The 22,151-nt window shown below is 42.2% G+C and overlaps 1 protein-coding gene across 1 annotated transcript in view; it reads left to right on the forward strand.

Annotated features, from left to right (window-relative positions):
* LOC5565916 overlaps positions 1 to 19,166 on the forward strand; it is a 74,904-nt gene extending 55,738 nt beyond the window's left edge. The window contains exons 3-7 of the mRNA XM_001650222.2: positions 54 to 1,418; positions 1,951 to 2,091; positions 2,159 to 2,295; positions 15,470 to 15,609; positions 15,672 to 19,166. Of these exons, the coding sequence (XP_001650272.2) occupies positions 54 to 1,418; positions 1,951 to 2,091; positions 2,159 to 2,295; positions 15,470 to 15,609; positions 15,672 to 17,404 (3,516 nt within the window). The 3' untranslated portion in view covers positions 17,405 to 19,166. The remainder of the gene's footprint in view (positions 1 to 53; positions 1,419 to 1,950; positions 2,092 to 2,158; positions 2,296 to 15,469; positions 15,610 to 15,671) is intronic.
* Positions 19,167 to 22,151: the final 2,985 nt, after the last annotated feature.

The following is a 22,151-nucleotide window of genomic DNA, read 5'->3' on the forward strand; positions in this document are numbered from 1 at the left end:
ACACACAATAAAACACATCATACTCCCGTACTGAACAATCTCTCCTTTTACAGGACTACAAAAAGCGTCGCCACTCGAGTGATCACAGCAGCGCGGTCAGCAGCAGCAGCTCAACCGTCCATTCGAGCTCGACGGCCACATCAAGAGACAAATCAGCAAACTCATCAATCCAGAACAAAGAGAACCAACACCACCACCATGTGCAGCACAAGGTGGACCGACCGGAAAAAATCGCCGTTCCGGTGGACTTTCCGGTCCAAATCAAACAAGAACTCTCGATCGAGACGAACTCCGTGGCGCTGCTCAGCAGTCCCGGAGGAGTGCCGGCCCCGGCGGTAGCCGCTGTAGCTGCCGCCGCAACCGGAACCCCAATATCGCCCATCAATTTGCTGTTGAATCTGGAGCGTAGTAATAGCGATGGCGGCTCGATCAAGAAACAAGACGTTTTCATCAAGAAGGAGTATAAACCACTGAAACCGGAGAAATCCCGCGACGACGTGTCGCGGACACTGAACTTTGGCGAAGGCAATGGCCCCGTCAGCACCAGCACTAGCAGCATAAGCAGCACCACCAGTAGTAATGGCAGCAACACCAGTGCTATCGGCAGTACAACTAACTTAACTAGTAATAAGAACTCAAACATTTTGATCAAGATCGAATCGCCCAAAAACGTGGACGATAAGTCAACTGTGGTGAAGAAAGAACTTCTTTCCTCCGACGTTGTAATGACCCCGGAAAAACTCGTCAATGGCGGTTCCGCGACATTGACCATCAAACAGGAACCAATCGTTGAGAAAAGTGCCTCCCACGACCATCATGGTCACAAATCGTCGTCTCAGCTTGGAAGTAGTTGCAGTAGCAGCAAGCTTTCCAGTTCATCTTCGTCCACTTCGGTGCACAAGAGTAGTAGTAGCAGCAGGGACAGGGAGTGTTCACGTTGCTACAAGCGATCCAAAATCAAGCGGGCCAATATCGGGATTCAGTGCAAACGAGACAAGGTGGAAACTCCTTTGAGCAGTGTGATGCCAGTGGAACCGTGCTCAAGGATAGCAACGGCCAACCGGGACATGAACTGTCACCGAAAGGGGCTGGATCACCTCAAGTATGGTCGGTTTATGCGGATAGAGGTGCACCCGAATGGTGGCGCATCAGTCGTTCACATGTATCAGGACGAAATTAGTGTCCTGTCGGAGACCGAGATGGAAGAACTGGTGAACGAATTCTTCGAGGTGTGTTTTAGCGAGGACGAAGATGGCTATGCCGATCACGTCATGGGAATCGTACATAATGCGGCTGAATATCTGCCGGACCTGTTGGAGCACATGGCAGAGAACTATGCCAATCTGACGGTGAAGGCGGGTGTGTTGGGCAGGAATTCGGACATCGAAACGTGCACCATGTTTCAGTACAATGAGCAGGTAAGTTATTTGATAGAAGTTATAACCGTAAATAAGTACTACAATTTTTATATTAAATTTAGGGGAGGGATTATTAAAGTATGTTTAAAACTACAAATTGAACTTTAAAACTTCACTTTTGCAAAAAAATAAAATACTAAAATCACTAGTAAGGTGAGCAAATACCTTTAAACTCTAATATGTGTTGCTTATCTTGACAGATATAAATACTTCCAGTTAAAATGAATAAGTAGTTATGAGAGTCCTCTCGAACGCTTCTTATTTTTACAAGGAGAAAATATTTCCAGAGGCTATTTCAGAGTTTACTACAGATATTTTTTGATTAATTCTTCCACTGATTTCTCCAGTTGTCACTATATAAGATCTTCCAATGATTCTTACGGCAGTTCTTTCAAAAAATTCCACAAAGAATCATTCCACTGTTTTTAATTCGTTCCAGGAAGATCGACAAGAACTCCTTCCTTCACTTACCCCATTTACCTACTTGCTCTACGAAAGTTTCTATTACTGATGTTGTTTTGTTTCGCAACAGGTCGTCAAAAACTACTCGCACGGAACGGTGCGGTATGGACCGCTCCACCAAATCAGTTTGGTGGGAAAAGTTCACGAGGAAGTCGGAGGCTATTTTCCCGACCTGCTGAAGCGGCTCGAGCAGAATCCTTTCCTCAATAAGGTTGGTTCTTTGGCTATAGTTATCATGGAATAAGCTTAACAATGTTTTGTTTTTTTTTGTATTCTAGGCCATGCCGTGGGGACAGTTGTCAATTGTACAGATGGATCCGCGACTGTCCAACGATGGTCCAATTTTGTGGATACGGCCCGGCGAGCAGCTGGTCCCAACTGCTGAAATCAACAAAACGCCGATGAAGAGACAAAGGTAAGTTCGGTTGGGCATTTGAACGCGTCAAACGGACTCGAACGGATCGCTTCTGTGATTCCTATAGCAAAACCAGGTAATACTGCAGGAGATCATATAGGAATTGATCCTTACATTAAATCAAGAATGCATTCTGAATTTCGTTAGAGATTACTCAAGAATTCTTCCAGCGATTTGCACATGAACCGCATCGAGCGGTACCTCCAGAAATGCTTTGAAATATTCCTTCAGGAGTTTCTTTAGAGCTTTCTCTAACAACATACATCAGGTATTTAGTCAGCCAAAAAGAAAAAGAAAACTTGCAGGGATCATCTGGGAAATCTTCTGAATTTCTTTCTCGAATTTTTTCGGTGCTTTCTGAAACAATGTTTTGAAAAACTTTAGCGTTTTTCTAGTAATTTCTTCATCAAATCTTCCATAAAAGACTCCTTCTGGGATGTTCCAGATATTTTTTACGAAAATTTCTCCGTGAATTGTTTTAGGAATATTACCAGGTATCTAGAAGATACTTTTAAAAAAATGTACTGAATTTGTTTGAAAAGTTACTCCAAAGTCTTGAAAGTAGAATTATCTCCGAAATTCCTCCGGCAATTCTTTAAGGAGTTTCTCTCGAGAAACTCATCTAAAAATCCTAAATATCACTTCAATGATGCCTTCAGTGATTTCTCAAGGGATTGATTAACGAATCCCTTCTAAAATTCCCTCACCATTTTTTCTCAGGGAGTACTACAGGAAATCATCTGTGTATTCTTACCTGGAATTCATTAAAAAATTGCTCATAAAAACGCTGGAAGTCATTCCTCTAAGTTTTTTTTTTTCTTCTTAGAGTTTCTCCAGGTGTTTTTACATGATTATTGCCAAAATTGTTGTAGGGATTTGCGCAGTAATTCTTAAGGAACTTCTCCAGAATTTCTTTGAATTATTTGATCGTGTATTAGAGTTTTTTCTCCAATAATGTGCTTCTAGATTAGCCCAGAAATCTTCATGGGAGTACTTCAGGAATATAGCCAGGGTCATGTCTTTAAAATTCTACCAGGGTCGTTTCTAGAAATTTTTCCTGTTCTTCCGATTTCAAGCACCGTTTTTTTATTGTAGTTCCAAGATTTCTCCAGAAATTCTTTCACAAATCTTTTCTGAAATATCTTGTCAGATAAGTGATTTCAAGCAATTTTTCTGCAGCACTTGCTTCACACGTCTTCAGGAAAAGATTTTTCTATCAGAGATTCTTTGTGCAATTTTTCTAGAATTCATGTATAAGATTTGAAGGAATGGATGATTGAATAAAGAAATTTTGGGACGAGACCCAAAAAAGTATCGACCGAAATCACTGAAACAAGTTCTGGGGAGCAAAAAAGAAAAATAACAACCTGATTATTTTAGTATTCTTCCAAAATACTCCGTGATCATCATGAGACTCGTGTTCTTTCTCATAATGTCAAGCCTTCATTATGTTTTTCTTCCTTCCTTCAAACCAAGGATTCGTCAAGATAATTTTTCAATGAAAATTCTATGAATTCCGCAATAACTTCTCATACGGCGTCCTCCAAGAATTTTATCCAGTGAATTCATCTAGGATGACTCCAGAATTTTTTATAAAATTCCATCTGTATTGTTGAGAAATTTTTTAAAAAAATATTGCAAAATAGTATTTAAAACCATCTTCAAAGTACCTACTAAACAAAGTTCAATGTCAAAACAAATCTAGAAAAAGTAGTAAGACTGGAATCTGCGGAATCGATTTCCGAGGAAACTTTCTGTTTTCGTCTTCGACTGTTTTCTTAGATCCTGATTTTATCCGAAATTCTAGCTTTGTTTCAGAATCTCTACTTCCTCTTGGGATTCACTAAAATTGTAATGGAAGAGAATCAAAAAAGTAAGATTAGGTATTGAACCTTTAAATAAAGTGGATTTGCTTATCTTGTGACAGATTCGAGTAGTTCGACCACCACTTACAGTCTTCTCCAGCCATTAAATCTGACTTTTCTGAACCATTACAAAATATAGAATCAGTAATATTTAATATTGTATTGGCAATCCAAAATTTGAAACCAAAAAGCAATCCAGAAAGATGTCCAACTTGAAAGTAACGCATTAAAACATTTTTAGTGGAACCTCGATTCGATAATGAATACACCATTTTTAAAATACAAAATCTGAAATTGACTGCGATAAATTCTCCAAGGTACTATATACATATAAATTCTCCAAATTTAATTTCGCGGGTTTTTCCCTCCTCTTGGTTATGCGACCTTGCCGCGATGGGAGGGCATAATCCATTAGCCCATATGATGGAAACCAAAGGCGTAACCTGTAGTGGTGGTATCACATTTTGGCATTTTTTGCTTAAAGCCGCGTCATAATTCATATGGCATAGACGCAATAATATCTCGGATGTGATCCAACGGACATTCTGCGTCATTGATAGAATTGATGCCCATTTCAAATAATTAATCTATTCGAAGTGGACATTAATACTATTGGTGACGTTCAGTTTGCCTTTTGCTAACCAGAATGATCCGTAACCACTCTCACTATTAGCTAGCTAGGCACATCTTTATCATATACGACGTAGGGAATACTTAGGAACTCTTAGGAAAATGACTAGTAGATTCACTGAGTAGAAATAAGTGGCGACAATCTTATTTTAATATGGTTTTACCGTGATCTATGATGCGAAAGTAGGCGACACAAGCGAATGCAGACTCACTTGCATCCACAAAAACATGAAGCTGAAGCGTCCGATAACTATCCGGATTATATCCGGAAAAATAGCACCGTGGAATCCTAAGGTGATCTAATTTGGTGAGTTGCTCGATCCACCGGGTCCAATTCTCCAGGATATTCGATGGAATAGCATCATCCCACCCAACTTGAGCTCTCCAAAGGTCTTGGATTATCACCTTACCGTGAACAAGCAGGTTTGATATCAACCCAAGTGGATCAAAGACGCTCATGACAAACCTCAGAATACTGCGCTTCGTGACCTCCCTTGCCGATCCTGAGCACTCGCCACCATTTGGTATCTTGACAAAGTATACAAATACATCTTCTTCTGGTAACCATGCCATTCCAAGGACGCGTTCCACCTGGCTTTCCTTGTCGATGCTGAAATCCTTCCTTGAGATTGCTGCGTCTTCTCCGAGGGCCTGCAATACCTTCTTAGAGTTGGAACGCCAATTTCGTAATTCGAAACCTGCCTCTGCCTGAACCTTCCGCACATCCGAAGCCAGTATTGCCATATCCGTTTCTGTATCTCGACTGTCGAGATAATCATCCACATAGTGGTTATCTATCACCGCTGCAGCAGCTTCTGGCAATTTTTCTTTCCACTCCAGTGCATTCGTGTTCTTCACGAAATTGGCGGAGCAGGGTGAGCAAGTCGACCCGAAGATCGCCACATCCATTACAAAGATTTCCGGTTTTTTCGATGGGTCACTTCGGTAGAGAAAGCGCTGAACTTGGCAGTCTTCCTTCTTAATTTTTAGCTGGTGATACATCTCCCGAATATCTCCTGCAATCGCAACTTCTCGTTGCCGAAAACGACACAGAACCGCCGGCAACGATGTTAACAGGTCCGGGCCCTTCAACAGTACGTCGTTCAGTGACACACCATTCGCTTTTGCGGCTGCGTCCCAAATGATGCGTATCTTCCCTGGCTTGCGAGGGTTTGTCACTACCCCAAGTGGAAGGTACCATGTACGTTGCGGATCACTTTCCGCCAACTCCTGAGGCGTTGCTTTGTGGGCATAGCCTTTGGCCTGGTATTCAGAAATCTGCTTTTCCAAGCCCGCTTGCAGTTCCGGATTAGACCGCAGCTTTCGCTCTAAGCAGAGCAAACGACGTTCCGCCATATTATAGCTGGATGGCAACTCCACAACATCGTACCGCCATAACAATCCGGTTTCATAGTGACCGTCAGCACGCTTGATAGTCGTTTGTCGAAGAATCTCCTTCGCTCGGCGATCGTCTTCTGTTTCGGGTCCACAAGCAATGGAAACTCCGAGATTCTCCATCGCGAAATAGCCTTTTACTAGGTCGTGCAAGTCAGCTTCTTTGGTGTTCTTGCAGATGTGCAAAACTGGGGCCCACGAATCAACCTTACGGCCATCAGTGCTCCCAAAAACGGTCCATCCCAACCTGGTTTTTGCGGCAACCGGTCCGTGTGTCCGCCCTTCACGTATCTTGAGGGGTAACGACAGCTTTATGTTGTCCAACCCAATGAGGATTCTTGGAACGGCGTCCTCATAACTTTCCACCGGTAGCCCAGCCAAATGCGAATATCGACGAGACAATTCTTCATATCGCAGAGTTTGCACGGGAAGATCCAATTGACTGACGGTACTAACATCTATCAAAGGAAAACTTTCGCTGCTTTCGTGCTCCGAAATCCTCAGCGAAACCATCCTGGAACCAGCTTCGTGACGGGAAACTTTAGAGGTCCAAGTCAAACACAATGGTTGCAGTTTGCCTTCGAGGTTCAACAAATCCGCAACTTCCTTATCGATCAGTGTCGACGATGAACCTTCGTCGAGGAAAGCAAAGGTAGATAGTTTTGCTTCCTTTCCGTACAATACTACTGGTACTATACGGAATATTGTAGAGCTTTCAATTCGACGATGAATGTTGATGACGGCTTCGGATTTCTGTCTTGTTGCAGAACAGTCGGAGGGGGTTTGTTGACCTACGTGTAGCGAGGGATGATGTCTCTTCGTACAATCTCCAACTCCACAGGTGCGTGTTGATTTGCAGGACCACTTTCCATGCGGCACCAAACAAACCATGCAAAGTTGGTGAGTTTCTACCACCTTCATACGTTCTTCGATGGACAAGGACTTGAACTTGTTACAGTCCTTGATTCGATGCCTGATGCTCTGGCAGACATAACAGGGTCTTTCCTGGTTTTCCGTCTTCTTCGCCTTCTGGTCGAATTTCCGCGGTTCGGCAGAAACATGAGCATTGATCACCACCTTTTCCTTTCTCTGTTTTTCATGCCCACCGGAACGAGCACCGTCAAAATCAGTGAAGTGAGCTACGTCACTTGCGGCCGACGTGATAGCGCTCATATAGTCGCAAAACGTCCCCAAATCGACTCGTCCAAAGTTCTTTTTATACAAAGCCCAATCTAAACGAATGTGTGGAGGCAACTTATCCACCAGCTCCTGCAGCAAAGTTGGATTGGTGAGGTGAGCTTCTTGATTGGCAGCTTTGAGGTGGCCCACAAGATTCTGGACAACGAGACCGAAATTAACCAACGTTTCAAGCCTTTCGGCTCTCGGAGTAGGGACACTGCGCACCTTGTTGAGCAGCGACTGAACTAGTCGCTCTGGGCTCCCGAATAATGTTTCAAGTGTTTCCATTACTTTCGGGACCGATGAAGGTAGCAAAAGGTTACTCCGAACAGCCTCTAACGCTTTGCCTTTAAGGCATTTTTGTAGCCTCATCAAGTTCTCGGACTGAGAATAGCCACACATAGCAGTGGAATTGCGGTAGCTGCTCACAAAAAGAGGCCATTCCTCGGGACTACCAGAAAAGACTGGAAGGTCCTTGGGCACTACCTGCCTGGCGGACAATTGTTGCTGAAATTGTCCCCACATTGCCTGTTGATTTTGCATCTGTTGCAGCTGGGTAACATACGGCTCTGCTGGTTGTTGTAGCGATATATGCGAGGACAATGATTGATGGACAGGCACAGAATTCTCCGACTCGTGCGGGTGCTGTGCTTGTGGAGTAAATGATACCGATTCTCGCAACACAGATGGAGGTTGCGATTGTTTCTCTAACTCATCGCACATCGTCGCTCGTTGACCTGCGAGTGTATACGGCTGCTGCTGGAACGACGCCTGAGAGACCGACGCCTGAGAGAACGACGCTTGAGATGTTGGTGGTAGTTGCATGCTCGATATCTGCTCATTGGGTTGAAATGATGGGTTGATCGACGACTGCGATACCGGTGGTGTCTGCGACGGCGGCGGCACCAAAGTGCGGGGGGCCTGTGGTTGTTGTGTTTTAGAATGCGACTGACTCGTCTCTGGATGCTGTCCAACGCTCGAGGGTAGTAATGGGGATTCACTTATTGGTGGTAGTGAAGCAAGTGCCTGATCAGCTGTTGGCCTTGATATTGGCTCTGCAAACAAAAATGTTGGTAAACGCGGCCGTGGAACCAACTTCGGTCGTATGGGTAGAGGCTGCATTGGTTGTGCTATCATCGACTGCGTATACACTGGTTGTGTTAAAACTGGTTGTATATACATCGATTGCGTACGTATTGAACGTTGACTTGTTGGCTGTGACACAATACCAACCGACCGGATAGGAGTTGATGCTGTGATCGGGTCTCTCATACCGGTTGTAGAGCACATACCCTCAGTCGCAACGTTATCGGCCAGCCAGTCGATCGCACGTCTGGATGACGAATGTGCTTCTCCCTCACTCACTCCACCGATCAACGGATTCGATGCGACTTTGGGAATTGTTCCAGTGTATTTCGCAACCATTCCTCCAATGGGCACATTGACCTCGGTGCCAACCGAAATCGGCGGGAAGATATCGTCAACGTTCACAACACCTCCGACCGTTTCATCGACATCCTGGATCCATTCCTGAACCTGACTATTTCGGCTCAATCGACTGCGACGACTTCTTTGACTGCTAGCTTCTCCATCGTCCGCCTCAGCGATCAACAGCGCATATTTCTCGTCGAGATACCGCTTATCTAGCGCAGCTTTCGCGGCCAGGGCCTTATCTTGACGAATCCGGTCCTGCTCCTGCTGTTCAAGGATCAGTTTCTCCTGGGCTTTTTTCTCCTCTTCAAGTCGCATGAGCTGCAACTGAACCCGTGTTGAACGAGATGTACTGCTAGTCCTTCCCGAAATAGAGGCTTCGCTGATAGTCACCACCAAAACGCAATCTTTGCATGTCCACTTTCCGTTGAGACTCTCAGCTACCCCTGCACACGTACGATGGTACCAACGACGACATCGATCGCAAGCTACCATATTTGCTACGTGATTCGGGATTTTGCATTTCTCGCAAATGCACTGAGACCCCCCAGCACTGGCTTTCGCCGCAGCCCGGGTGGTAGTGGGCATCATGGATTCGTCCTTTGCGTGACCTCTACGAACCAATCGGTGCTAACTCAGCAGCACAGGCTGAACGAGTGGAAATCTTTAAAGATTGTTGGCGCGGTGGGAGACGTAGAAAAAACGGGTCACAGTCCTTTTAGCGAATTCCATTTTATTCGGCAATAGCGCTTTAAAGATTTCGGTGACTCTACTCTACAATGTCTACGTCCTTGTTACCGTCCTCTAGTTTATACAGTCAGTCTCGAGGTCAATCTACAGTTGCATGGTTTTTAACAGTAGTTCTAATTCAATTCATAGTCATATTAAGTAGGATTAGGTGCATGAAATATATAACTAGCAATAATCAATCCAGAATAATATATAATTTTAAACGAATTCAATTAAATATAAATCAATAGTTTTTTCTATAGTAGTAATTAGGAATTCTAGCTCTGACACAATTCATCGCCACATGATTTTACAATTCATCTAGCTGCTATCTGTCATTCGTACATCTCTACTCATACCATAGAAGTTAGTGGATGACAAGTCTATTCATCAGGTCGGCAGCGTCCCTGTGGAGAATTTAGCTGAAACGTCAACGGGTGTAACGCCTCCCGCAACAGCCATAATAAGAAATACCTCTTTTGTAACAAGGGTATAAATAATCTAATTCCAGCTTCATTTTCGCAAAGTTTACAAGTAGAAAGTAGGCGTTGTGAAGCATTGCATTTGCCACCGAAATGTGAATTTTGTAGGAGACTGTAATAGAAGCCTAAGGTAACTTTACTCTTCAATATTCACTATAAAAATGACTATGGAAAGTAAGACGCTGAGATCGATCATTAGGGTACACTTGCTAGTTTCGAAAAATTGTTGAACAGACAAGGAAAGCGACTTTTTTCTTCAAGGATATATGAACGTAATGACCAATAAATACTTTTAACAACAAAAAATGAAATTGACTAGAACTACTACTAAACCGCCTAATTTTGTTAAGACTTGACGACAATTGACATTTTCTAATGGAGCTGCTGATTTTCACAATGCTTCCTTTTCTCAGAAGCAAGGCAATATGGGTACTTTTCAAAAATTACCATGTCACAATACTAATAAAAAAGCAGTGTTCATGCGGGCGCCATTGCCTAGTCCGTCTGAGTATTGGTCCTGGTAGAGAGGAAACTTGGCAAAAGCCAGACCGAGGGTTCAGCCTTGACAAGTTAAGCTGTCAGGCAGCTCCAACTGAATACCATAAAAAAATCTTCTGTGAATAGGATCCCAATTTAAGTGCCAAACGCTAAAGTTTAGGCCAAAAACACATTTTTATTCACTTTTTTTATGTTTTTCGTTTGTTTAAGTCCAAATAACTTTTTTTTATGTTGCTTTTAAATTTTGTGACAGTTATAAGACTGGGGATGAACCTGCCTACGGTAGAAAATCCATCAATAAAAGAAAGAAAAAAAATAGATTTTGTCACACCTTTTGGTTTAAACTCAAATTTTGGGTGTATTTTGTTTTCCGTGTCACTTCCGAAATGTTAGATAGGAACATCCCCTGTGATGTATATTTAGTCGACTAAGCGAATATGATCAAGTGTCAAGGTTCAATTATGGGCCTAATTTTTAAAGTAAAGTTTAACACTTCAGTCGTCGCGCTGTTGTATTTTGTACAACACTGTTGAAAAAATCTCGCTTTTCGTGCACAACAGTAGCGTGGTGGTTCTGACGGTGGCAAACCGCGCGACGACTGGAGGGTTACACAATTCACTACAGTTCATCGATTCTGCCATTCAACCAAAACACAAAGCAGCAGCAGCATCAATACCATCAGGCGTTGCGCTGCCAATGGTTCACACACTGCTTGACTGTTTTTATCTCTCCACTATGACCGTTTTCGGGCAGCCATTCCAAGGTGAATGATTGAAAAAAGTGTTAAATCATTCAATCGCTAATATTTCGCTTGTGTTTTCAACTAATTGAAATCTATTAGCTTTAACAGAAAGAGCACAATCATTCCGTTGCGATACATATAAACAAGCTCAATTTCATGCTGCCTTTATCGAGCAAAAATGCAAAACCCCGAAAACCGCTAAAATCGTGTCACCACTGTGCTCGAGTCATTTCGCATTCGGGGTTGAAAAACGTTAGGGAAAGGAAGATTACAGTTTTGAAGAGCCGTGACATTTTTTTTGTTTTGAACTGTCATAGGCCAGGGGAAGTGGTTCACCCAGCGTGAATTTATGTCAGAGAAAAAGTAGATTTTGTATGAATTTTGACAGGAAAATGAATGACAAGTTCATCCACTTCTCCTGGCCTATGGTTCGCTTTGGATTTTGATGGTCGTGTAGAAAGATGTAAATGTTTGCTCCAGTACTTGTCTCATCCCTGGTTAAATTATTTGAGCAAGAAAAAATTGCTAAAGTAGTTGCAGTAGCATGCTCTTTCGTGTTATTAAATAAAAAAAGAATTTCATTTAACATTTTACGACCCTATTTGTCAGGAAATTTCTTCTTTCTGGATCGCTTCAAGTTTTTAAAATGTCCCTCAGGAATTACTTTAAAAATTCTTTCCAAAAGTTCCTCTAAAAATTCCGTGGAATTACCGTAAAGTGCCCTAATTCAGCGCATTGCCTAATTCCGCGCATTTCATACAAAACGATTTATATATGGAAATACACATAAATATTGCAACAACTTTCAATGCCATTTGATGCTACTACTATTTAGAATAAGTTCGAATCATCAATAAAAGCAAATAAGGCATTTTTTCGCGCCGTAAAAAAATAATCAGTGGAGGCCCGTCGAAGTTGACGCCATTTGTCTAATTTCCTTCCCAGGTGACATTGATAGCTGAATAAAAGCTTTTTCATCTGAAAAGAGGCTGTATAAACAGAATTCTAGCTGAATAAGCCGTTATTCAGCTGTCAATGTTACTTAGGTAGCGTCCGTGCTAAGACTGTAGGACAAAAACAAAAGCGATTTTTTATTGAAAATGTTTTATTTTTTATGCAATTTTCTATGGAACTACTTGCTACAGATATGTTTCATGATGCTTCTATGAAATCTTATCAAATATTAGCATAATTATTGAGTCTCATCCCAAAAAGTAATGCGCGGAATTAGGTCATGTTTTTTTTTATAATGCCCTAATTCCGCGCACTGTTCTTCGCTGAACAATAAACAAGTTAAACATGCTATATTCGTCTTCACATCTAACTATTTCAATGAAAAGTGTCTTCATGCATAAATACGTTCCACGGGCAAGCAGAATCTCGGGAAAGCTCACTTACAGGGAAACTAAAAGCGACCGTCCAGAAACCACGTGGTCATTCATGGTGAGAGGAAAAGTTTATCCAAAGACCAAAGCCCATAAAGATTTTTAGAATTGTTGTCTGAACAATATACCACAAGAGGAGAGAATCTATACATCTGTGCACACAAAATTTACTTAACATTGTGAACTACAAATAACAAAAAGTATGATATACGGGGAAGAGAGATTGCAAATGGCCATATTTTGTGAGACGTAATTTATGGATAAACTTTATGGATCTTCTGAGGTTTCTAGTTTGCTCAACAGATTTAAGTTTCAGGTACCCGTGGCATTAGCGGATACAATTGATTGAATTTTTTTAAGACATATCGATTCCAAGCAATAATGCGAACTGGTTCTTGTGTTGTATGAACAATGCAGAATACAAATACCTATAGGGGTAGTCGGGGCGATTTCGCCAATGGATTGGAATGAGCACCTCTTGAAAACTGCATAAATTTTTGAAATTTCAACTGAAGTAAAATGCAACTCCAAAGCTGGCAAGGAAATTAAGCAATATGTATGTTATAAGTCAGTTTTCTAAAGTAATAGAAAAATGAATAAATTATACTCGAAATACCATCAACGTATTTACCAGTATCCGCTCATGTTCCAGTAGTCCGCTCACGAGTTCAAAAAGTAAGGTAATTTGAGTAAATACACAAAAAAATGTCCACAGTATGATTCTATTTGTCGATTTCAATTGTATAGCGGCTAAAGTTTTCAAAATTACGTTGTGTAAACTTATCATTTTTCAGTGTGAGCGGGCTAGTGCACTGATGTTAGAATGTTGATGATTGATTGTTACAATGTTCTTTAAAAGTTCAATACAGTACCAGATTAACGGCCTAACTGACAAATGTAAACAAACTGAGTTTTATTTACCTAACAGTTTGTTTGATAAATTGCAATCATATAATGCACATCTGTTCCCTAAAAATAACGTTTTTCACGAAATAAGTAAGAAAAACATAAAGGCGCATTTGATATTCTCTTTCGATTCGAACTCTGATGTCAATTTCGCCCATCTTCCCCCTCTGCGGTAACCGGGCGCACTTGAGCTTGAGTGTGGCAGCTGGGCGCATTTCAAACTGAGTGTGCAGAAGGGCGTTAGTGATAAAGGTTCGTGCGAGAGAGCGTAGCAGAACGGCGAAGCTGATGATAGTCAAACCAGAAGGACGAGGTCAAAAGGCGCAATCGCTGTTGTCAAACTGAAGAAGCCGAAAACCGAGGGGCGCAACAGCTCTAAATTTTGTTGAATGGCGCATGGTGGATTTTATTTATTTTAACATGTTATTCATAATATTTAAATTAGTTAAATGTTTTGCTACAAAAATAATATTGTAATGGATCCTACAAAAATGCATCATGCGATTAAATCGATCGGAAACATAATATAGAATTAAAATTAAACCCGCAAACTTCAAACCGATTTTACTGAGAATGTATTAGTCTTCACATTCGCCCTAATTCTGACTCTGTATTGAGTTAATCTTTTTGCAAAGAGTGTTTTTAAACACTAATTACTTTCCAGTTGAGTGAACAAAATAATTAAATTACATGATTCTATGAGATAATTTCACAATCTAAAATAGGGTGCTCATATCTTCCCATCGATAAAAAATCGACACGAAAAATTACAAATTTTGAAAAATCATTCATTCATTCGTGAACTTTATAGGACAACGGAAATCGTGCGGATCTAAAAATTGTTGGAAATAGTACAAAGAACTAATCCTATAATATTTTCTGCAGTTCTATCGAATTTCCTTAAGGTCTCCAAACTGCCCCACATTCCCCTATACGAAATTCACAAGTATCAATGCCACGTTAATGAAAAGACCATAACAAATGTTTATCTTTGTTTCATGTGATGGTCATAAAAATATAAGAAATAAAACTAAACGGCTCATACAAAAATTTACTTTTTTTCATACAAAAAGTATTATGGAGGGTGGAGGGGGTTGTAAATTTTCTTTTTCAGCGTTACGTAATGAATGAATTCTGCCTTACATTGAAATTAATGTTAATTTGATTGCTTCGCGAGTGCGCGGAATTAAGCGTTCTACTGCGCGGAATATGGAAAAGCGTTTCAAAAGTGCGCGGAATTAGGCAATTTCTACAAGTGAACTATTTCAAAAAAATCTCAATTTTAAATTATGAATACAGTCTAGTTTATATTTTTCCCATAATCTAAAATGGATTTGCTAGCGATCCACTCATAAAGCTTTTTTATTGATGCAATACTTTTTTTTAGTTAACGATTTGAATCGTTTAATTCCTTAACTGCGCTGAATTACGGCACTTTACGGTACTTAACTAAGAGATTATTTTCAAACGATTGATCTTAGGCTTTCTCCAGGGATATCTCTAAGGATTGCTCTAGGTTCTAGGGATTCCTGCACCATTTGTTCAAAGATTCAAAAGTTTTTCTAGGATTTTTTACGAAATGCTGATTCTCCTAGGCATTACCCCAACAATTAGGCCAAAGATTTGTATTCATGATGTATTCCTGGAAAAGTTTCCAGAAAAAAATCTATTGAAATTTCGGAATGGATTTGTTTGATTTTCTAGCAACTTGAAAACTCATCCTTGTTCCGTTCTGCTTTCTTCCAGACCTTCCAGCTTCTCTCAAGATCATTTGTTTTGTTCCGTAATTCTCAGTTTTATTTCTCTTGTAATCCCAATTTCTTCAGGCTTCATTTGCGACTCTTCAGTTTATTTCTGGTCTAATTTCTCAACAGCAGTTTCAGCAACGTTACACTTTTACCATTTCTCATCTTACCCTTCAACTCGTTTCAGGACTCGAATCAACGAGCTCCGCAACTTGCAATATCTACCTCGGCTGTCTGAGGCCCGTGAAACGATGATTGATGACCGCACCAAGGCTCATGCCGATCACGTCGGTCACGGCCACGATCGAATGACCACGGCCGCAGTTGGTAAGTTTCCTCATCCTGTTCGATCATCCCGTTTTCAAACTAAAACAATTCGCTGTTTCCAGGTGTCCTCAAGGCCGTCCGCTGCGGAATCCCGGACGAACTGAACCGGATCACCAAGGATGTGGTGGCATTCGATGCGCACTGTTTCCCTCATCTGGTGGAGAAGTTGCAGCTGGATTTGCACGAACCGCCGATTTCGCAGTGCGTCCAGTGGGTGGAGGACGCCAAGCTGAACCAGTTGCGGCGCGAGGGAATCAAGTACTCGCGGATATCCCTGTACGACAACGACATCTACTTCCTGCCGCGAAACATCATTCATCAGTTCCGGACGGTGACGGCGGTGACCAGCATTGCCTGGCATTTGCGATTGAAGCGCTACTATCCGGATCAGGAGATCGTGCAGGAGATTGCCAATGGGTACGAGGTGGATCCTCCTCACTACAAAGAAAAGCAAACGATCCTGCCGCACCCGATCTCGGCGGAAGAGAAGAAGAACACTCCGGTCAAACGAACGCACGATGGCAAACCAAAGAAAGCGGAAAAGAAGGATTTGGGGGCAGTTCCGGCGGCGGCTGCAGCTGTTGTAGAAGCCGTGGCGGAAGGTATTGTGGAAGAAGTAAAAGAGGATAAATTGGAGAAGATTGAAGAGGAGAAGCAAAGCGTGGAGGCAAAGATAGATATGCGGAAACTGGTAAGGGATGACAAGCCATTGAAGAAGAGTAGTGCGAGTCATAAGCACTCGTCTTCGTCTTCGTCGTCGCATAAGCATCATAGCGGAGGTAGTAGTAGTAGTAGCAGTAAGAAGGATAAGCATCGCTCGAATGGAGAGCGAGATAAGGACAAGGACAGGGACAAAGCGCGGGATAAGGATAGGGACAGGGATCGCGATCGAGACAGGGATAGGGAGAAGGACCGAGAAAGGGATAAGCATCGCCACCACAAACATCATTCCTCTTCGAGCAAGTCATCTAGCTCTTCATCGAAGCATGTGCCGAGTAGTGAGGATCGGAAGCGGAAGTTGTCCTCGTCATCTTCGGAGCGTCATCCGCACAGTGCCAGCAGCAGTCGGCGGGAATCGACTTCGAGTGTGACAAAGGAAAAGGATATCAATGCTGGTCTGGTACCGGTTCCGGTTCCATCTGTCGCCGCTGAAATCGAAATCGATAACGTTGGCCAAGTGCTCCTGGAAGAGACAACGATCCCCGCATCAGCACTCAATAGCAATTACGAGTCTGTGATAAACTGTAACGACGAAGCCAAGCTTACGGTCGCAATGGAAACAACCATCTCTGCTGAGGGAGACGAGATTAGCACCGAAACGTTGCTAATGCTAAAGTCGGAGGAAGAGATCATCACCACTACCATCGTGGATGATGATCAGCACTTGCATTGTGAATCGATCTCCGGCACAGTCGAGTTCCAGAATGAACTTACACCACCTCTACCGCCTCCACCACCACCACCCGCCGAAGTAGCCCCACCTTTGCCGCCCCTACCATCCGCACCGGCCCCAGAAATCCCTACCAAAGGAACGTACAACCATAGCACCGGTGGCGAACACCAACCATCGACACCAAAAGTGAAGAAAAGTATTCAACTATCATCGTCAGTAGTGTCGAGCACCAATCACTCACAAAGCAGCAGCAGCATTGGCGGTCACAAACACGCGCCATCTGCTTCGCCGTCGTCAAAATCCGTCAGCACAGCAACACCTTCCAAAAAATCCAGTGATCTGCTCAGTTCCATCATGGCGAGCATGGAGAGCACACCAAATCGCAATGCAAGCAATTTCTAAGCTTTCTTCGTTTCGTCCCGTTCCGTTTTGCTTTGTTCAATCGTTCGATTTTCATTGTTCTTCGTTCTATCAGTGTCTCTAATTCTTGCAATTTTCTACCACGCCGTCTGTCGTTAATTTTCAGCAAAGGAGAAAAGTTGTGCTTACACTTTATACTTAACTAAAGAGAAAGTGTGTGTATATTAAGATGTAATGTTTAGATAATCAGTTGTAAGTTAAAAATTGGACACAAATTTTATCGATTCGTCAACAGTATTTTTAGTGTGTGTAGGCGCAGATGCCTACAAAATAAAAGACCTACTGGAAAAGTTGTCGCGCAAGCGCCTAAAGTACAGCATTGTTTAAATAACTGTAGATAACTGTAAATACAATCAATGTTATCATCCACTTTGCACAGCTTTTCTGCCTGCGCGGACAAACTGAAAAGGTACACCACAAAAAGATCACACTGCCACCAACTTTCTTCAAATGGTTAAACAAGCAAAAACAAAAAAATTGGACGAGCAAATATTAAGGAACCCACAAAACAAAAAATTATCCTATCGTGCTCTCACGTCGGTTATCATTGACGATCTCCCATTGTTTAGGAACCAAGCTTACCTACAAATCAATTTGGGAATAGCTCGGAAACTTTCCTTAGCATGTTATTACAAAATGTGTAGAAGTACGAACCTATCAAAAAAAAACTTATATTTACACGAAAACTTCACACAACACATCTAAAACACCCACACGATCGCATTGTTCCATTGTTTCAGTGAGTAACATAACACACAGACAAGAAACTCACCGAAACAAGATGTAAAGCAAACGTACACACAGCATATTTCGCTCTACTTAGAAAGGAACATCAACGATAAGAAGCAAAGAAAGCTATTTCTAGCTCTAAGAAAAAAAAAGATAAACTAGCAAATAAGTCCAAAAAACATTTAAAGTTGATAAGTAGATCTAGAGTCAAGAGCATAATATTCAAAACAACTGAATATAGGAAAATGTTACTTTTCCCCTCACTTTGATGATCTGTTATGCGCTGGCTAACCTTATTTATAACGCTAAAATGCCCCACAATTTTGTAGAACTCCAACCCCCTTTGGGGTGCTGGCTATATCTCTTCTACTAGCAATTACGATGTTTGATAGTTGCGCTCTCCACAACCTTTTTGGACGATCATTGTCTCGGTCGCTGTAATATTCAAGCTTCTCGGTAAGTTAAATTATTATTTAGAAAAAAAAGCATAAGGCTCATATTTTAAAGAATATACACACCTACAAACACACAAGCCGTTGATTTAAAGTAACTTATTCAGCACGCGATATTTGTTTATTGGTCTCAAGCCCCTCAAATAGATATTTGCCCCTTTCCTCTCCTTTCCCCCCACAGTGAAACACACATCGTTAAAATGAGTCACTTTTAAAATATGGAGAACTCAGCTGTTCCGCCATTTTTTATATTGAATTCGTTTTTCGTTAGCGCTTCCGTGTTATTGTCTAATGTACCGTATTGCAAATTAATATTATTTATACTATCAAAAAACGACAGCAACTAATAGCCCTCCCCCACAAGTAGAGATTAGAGCGCGTCGCAGTATGTATATTTTATTATACAATTTAAAACAGAAAAACTGAGTAAGAATTTATCTCTATCCACAATCCCCGGTTACACACAACACAACATCTGTAAATTTTAAGAGAGTAATCATAATGAAAAACAATAAAAACGATACTGTTTGCGCAGTATTAAAGGTGTAAGAGAAAACTTAAAACCACTCTCGGCTTTCACTTGGCGTTGGAACGGAAAAGAAATTTCTTGCAAAGCATCTCACAGTTGCGGATAAGTAGAAGACGTCACCTAAGAAGAAACAAAGTAAATCTAATCATTATGCTCACGAAACATAAAATTCTCTTCAAAACATGATCGCAGCTCTACACACCCATCTGTGGGCGATAGAAAGCTGGAAGTAGTAGTACGACGAACATCTGAATAAGGTTGAGAGCGCAAGCGCGGAGGGTCAAGGCAGTGATGTGTTTCCATTTTTCCTTACTCGTACTCTGATATAGGCCTTTTCATGTGACAGGCCCGTCTATGCATTTGTTTACATCGGTGGAGGACCGGTGCATACACGAGGCTGTCATTTTCATAGAAGAACTGTCAAAGAGCTTTCCGATCAGCTGTTTTGGAACGTCATGTGAATAGGCCTATAAACGAAATGCGATGTTCTCAAGAACACTCAGAAGCGACCAACGAGAGGTCTGTTGGTCAAACGGAAAAGAGAAATACATCATGACTATTCGAGTGCCAGCTAGAAACAGTTGTCTCTCTTTCAACTTTTAAACCATTCACGGACTTGGATCTAACTTACCATAGTTATAGTTTAATTAATCTTAATAAAGCAAATCTAACAGTTGGCGACGAAAAAAAGTGGATTTGAACAAGTTAATGAAGTGTTTCACTGCGCTTAGTTAGAAAGATTGATTAAATCGGCTACCTTGTGACGGATCGACGCCATCGCGCAGAAATTTCAATCGGACTTATCAAATCGCTGGAGGCAATTTATGTTCGGCGTTGCTGGACAGGCTATAATCCGGTTCGAAGGACCAATGTTTGGGAGCTGGTCCTTACCTTCCTTCCAGAGTGGACTGTATTTGGTGACTTGAAGTAGCCGTTCCTTAGAGTGGATGAAGTGGACAAATCGGCGGTTGAGTAAGGCCGTCGGCAGACCTTCTTGGGCTCTTCGTTGGGATTTCCTTTGGGATTTGTACGTTCAACACACTCATTTAACACTTGACAATTTATTCACAAGGTCCATTACACATTACAAAACACTTTATTTAAAAACAACTACATTTATTATACTAGCTAACAATTATACACATATTTGGGATTGATAATTCCTGGCTCCGTCTAAGCCATTTGCCGATCCTTTTCACACTGATCTTTCGGTTGATTGAGCGATCACTCGATGTTCTCAGCCTCGGGTGTACCATTTCTTCCTCGATTAGGATTCTTGGACCGGGGGGTCCGTCAATGTAACACAGCACTCGAACATCCCCGCCCGCCCTGAAATATCTGGGATTTCTGAAACGAAAAGAACAAAACCTCTCGTGCACACGTGGACGGGTTGACTGTCTCTACTGTTTCCTTCGAATTGGTTCCGCAAATTCCCCTTCCTCAACTTTTGATTCATTGGATTGACCATCACTGATATTTGATTGGTTTGGCCATCTGTTTGGTTGCTAAATCAGATTTTCGCTACTCCTTGTTACTGGATTTAGGTGGGCTCATCTTTCTTCATGATTTGTTGGTTAATTTTGGGTTTTCTTCTTCTACAGACTCCTTCTTCTTGGTTTGGATTGGCCTCAGTCGTTTATTTGAGTTGGCCATTATTTCCCTTCCTTGGGGTTGACAACCTGTGGTACATGAAAACTCCGCTTCATCATCTTCCATCTGGCCATCTGGTTGCTGTCCCCGTTATTTTCGAGTAACCCTTCTCATTTGTTGCTCGCGAACCACTTCGCTGAGCCTTGCACGCTAGCAAATACTCGGGACTCGTTTCTGTTGATTCTCTCTCTGCATGCCATCTTTCGGATCCGGATGTATAACGCTGTTGAGGGTTGTCTTGTCTTCTGGAAAACCTTCTTGGGTACCTTGATCTTGTCAAATGAGCAATCCAGGTCGGTAGCCTTCTCGAACGAATAGCCAAGTTACTGGTCACGTATCTGTTCGATTGAGGTCCTTCCACACATACGGACTCTACCAGGGTAGGCGTTCCATGGGGAATCTTCGGCCTCCCTGGAGATCGGGTACTTCTGCCCGCTGCAGAAGTTCGGGTAGACGGCGATCCGTTTTCACCTTCTATATAGTCGAAAACACAGCAGAGTGTGGTGTTTACCTTTACATTTCTGACAGACATAACGGGAAAGACATTCCATCGCTCGATGTCCTCGCTTAAAGCAATTTCGGCAGAGTGCGTTGTTCTGTAACACCTTGTCACGATCGGTTATGGCCATCTGTCGGAAGGTTGGACATTGGTAAAGGAGGTGATCTCCATGACACGCTATACAGCTTCGGATTGTTGTTTGAACTGGGCTGTTCGATAGGAAGTTTGACGGCCTTGATTCCGGTAGTGAGAACTCTGGATTGAGATCGGGTGATTTTACGGGTAGGGATTCCAATACCTTAATTCTACGCCGTATGAAGTCGATCAGATCCTTAATTGTATCCCTTTCTTGGGTCGAAGATAATTCTTCCCAACTTCTCCTCGTCATTGGGTCCATGCGGTAGCATAGAATATCCAGCAGTAGAAGATCTTTGTAGTCATCGGGCTGTACTAGCTGGTCCAACGTCTGCACAGTTCGTTCAAACCCCTCCAAAAGGGATTGCAATTCGATAGCTGACTCCAGAGCCAACTTCGGAAGGCTGAACAACGCCTGGACCTGTCGCCGCTTCAGCTGTTTGCTGTCATTATACCTCTTCGTTAAAATGTCCCAAGCGATTTGATAATTGACCTTTGTAATGGGCAAAGAGTCCACCAACGCCTTGGCCTCACCTGCCAAGCATCCTTTTAAATAGTGGAACTTTTCCACGTCAGGCAAGTCCGTTTTCACATCAATAAGCGACGTGTACAGGTCGCGAAAGCTCAACCACTCATTAATGTTGCCGTCGAAGGTCTGCAACTTGATCTGAGGCAGTCGTACGTGCTCGATGGTTGGTTGCTGCGACACATTCAGGTTTTGAACAGATTGATTAT

This window comes from Aedes aegypti, chromosome 2, assembly GCF_002204515.2.
Source record: "Aedes aegypti strain LVP_AGWG chromosome 2, AaegL5.0 Primary Assembly, whole genome shotgun sequence".
Classification (NCBI taxonomy): Eukaryota; Metazoa; Arthropoda; class Insecta; order Diptera; family Culicidae; genus Aedes; species Aedes aegypti.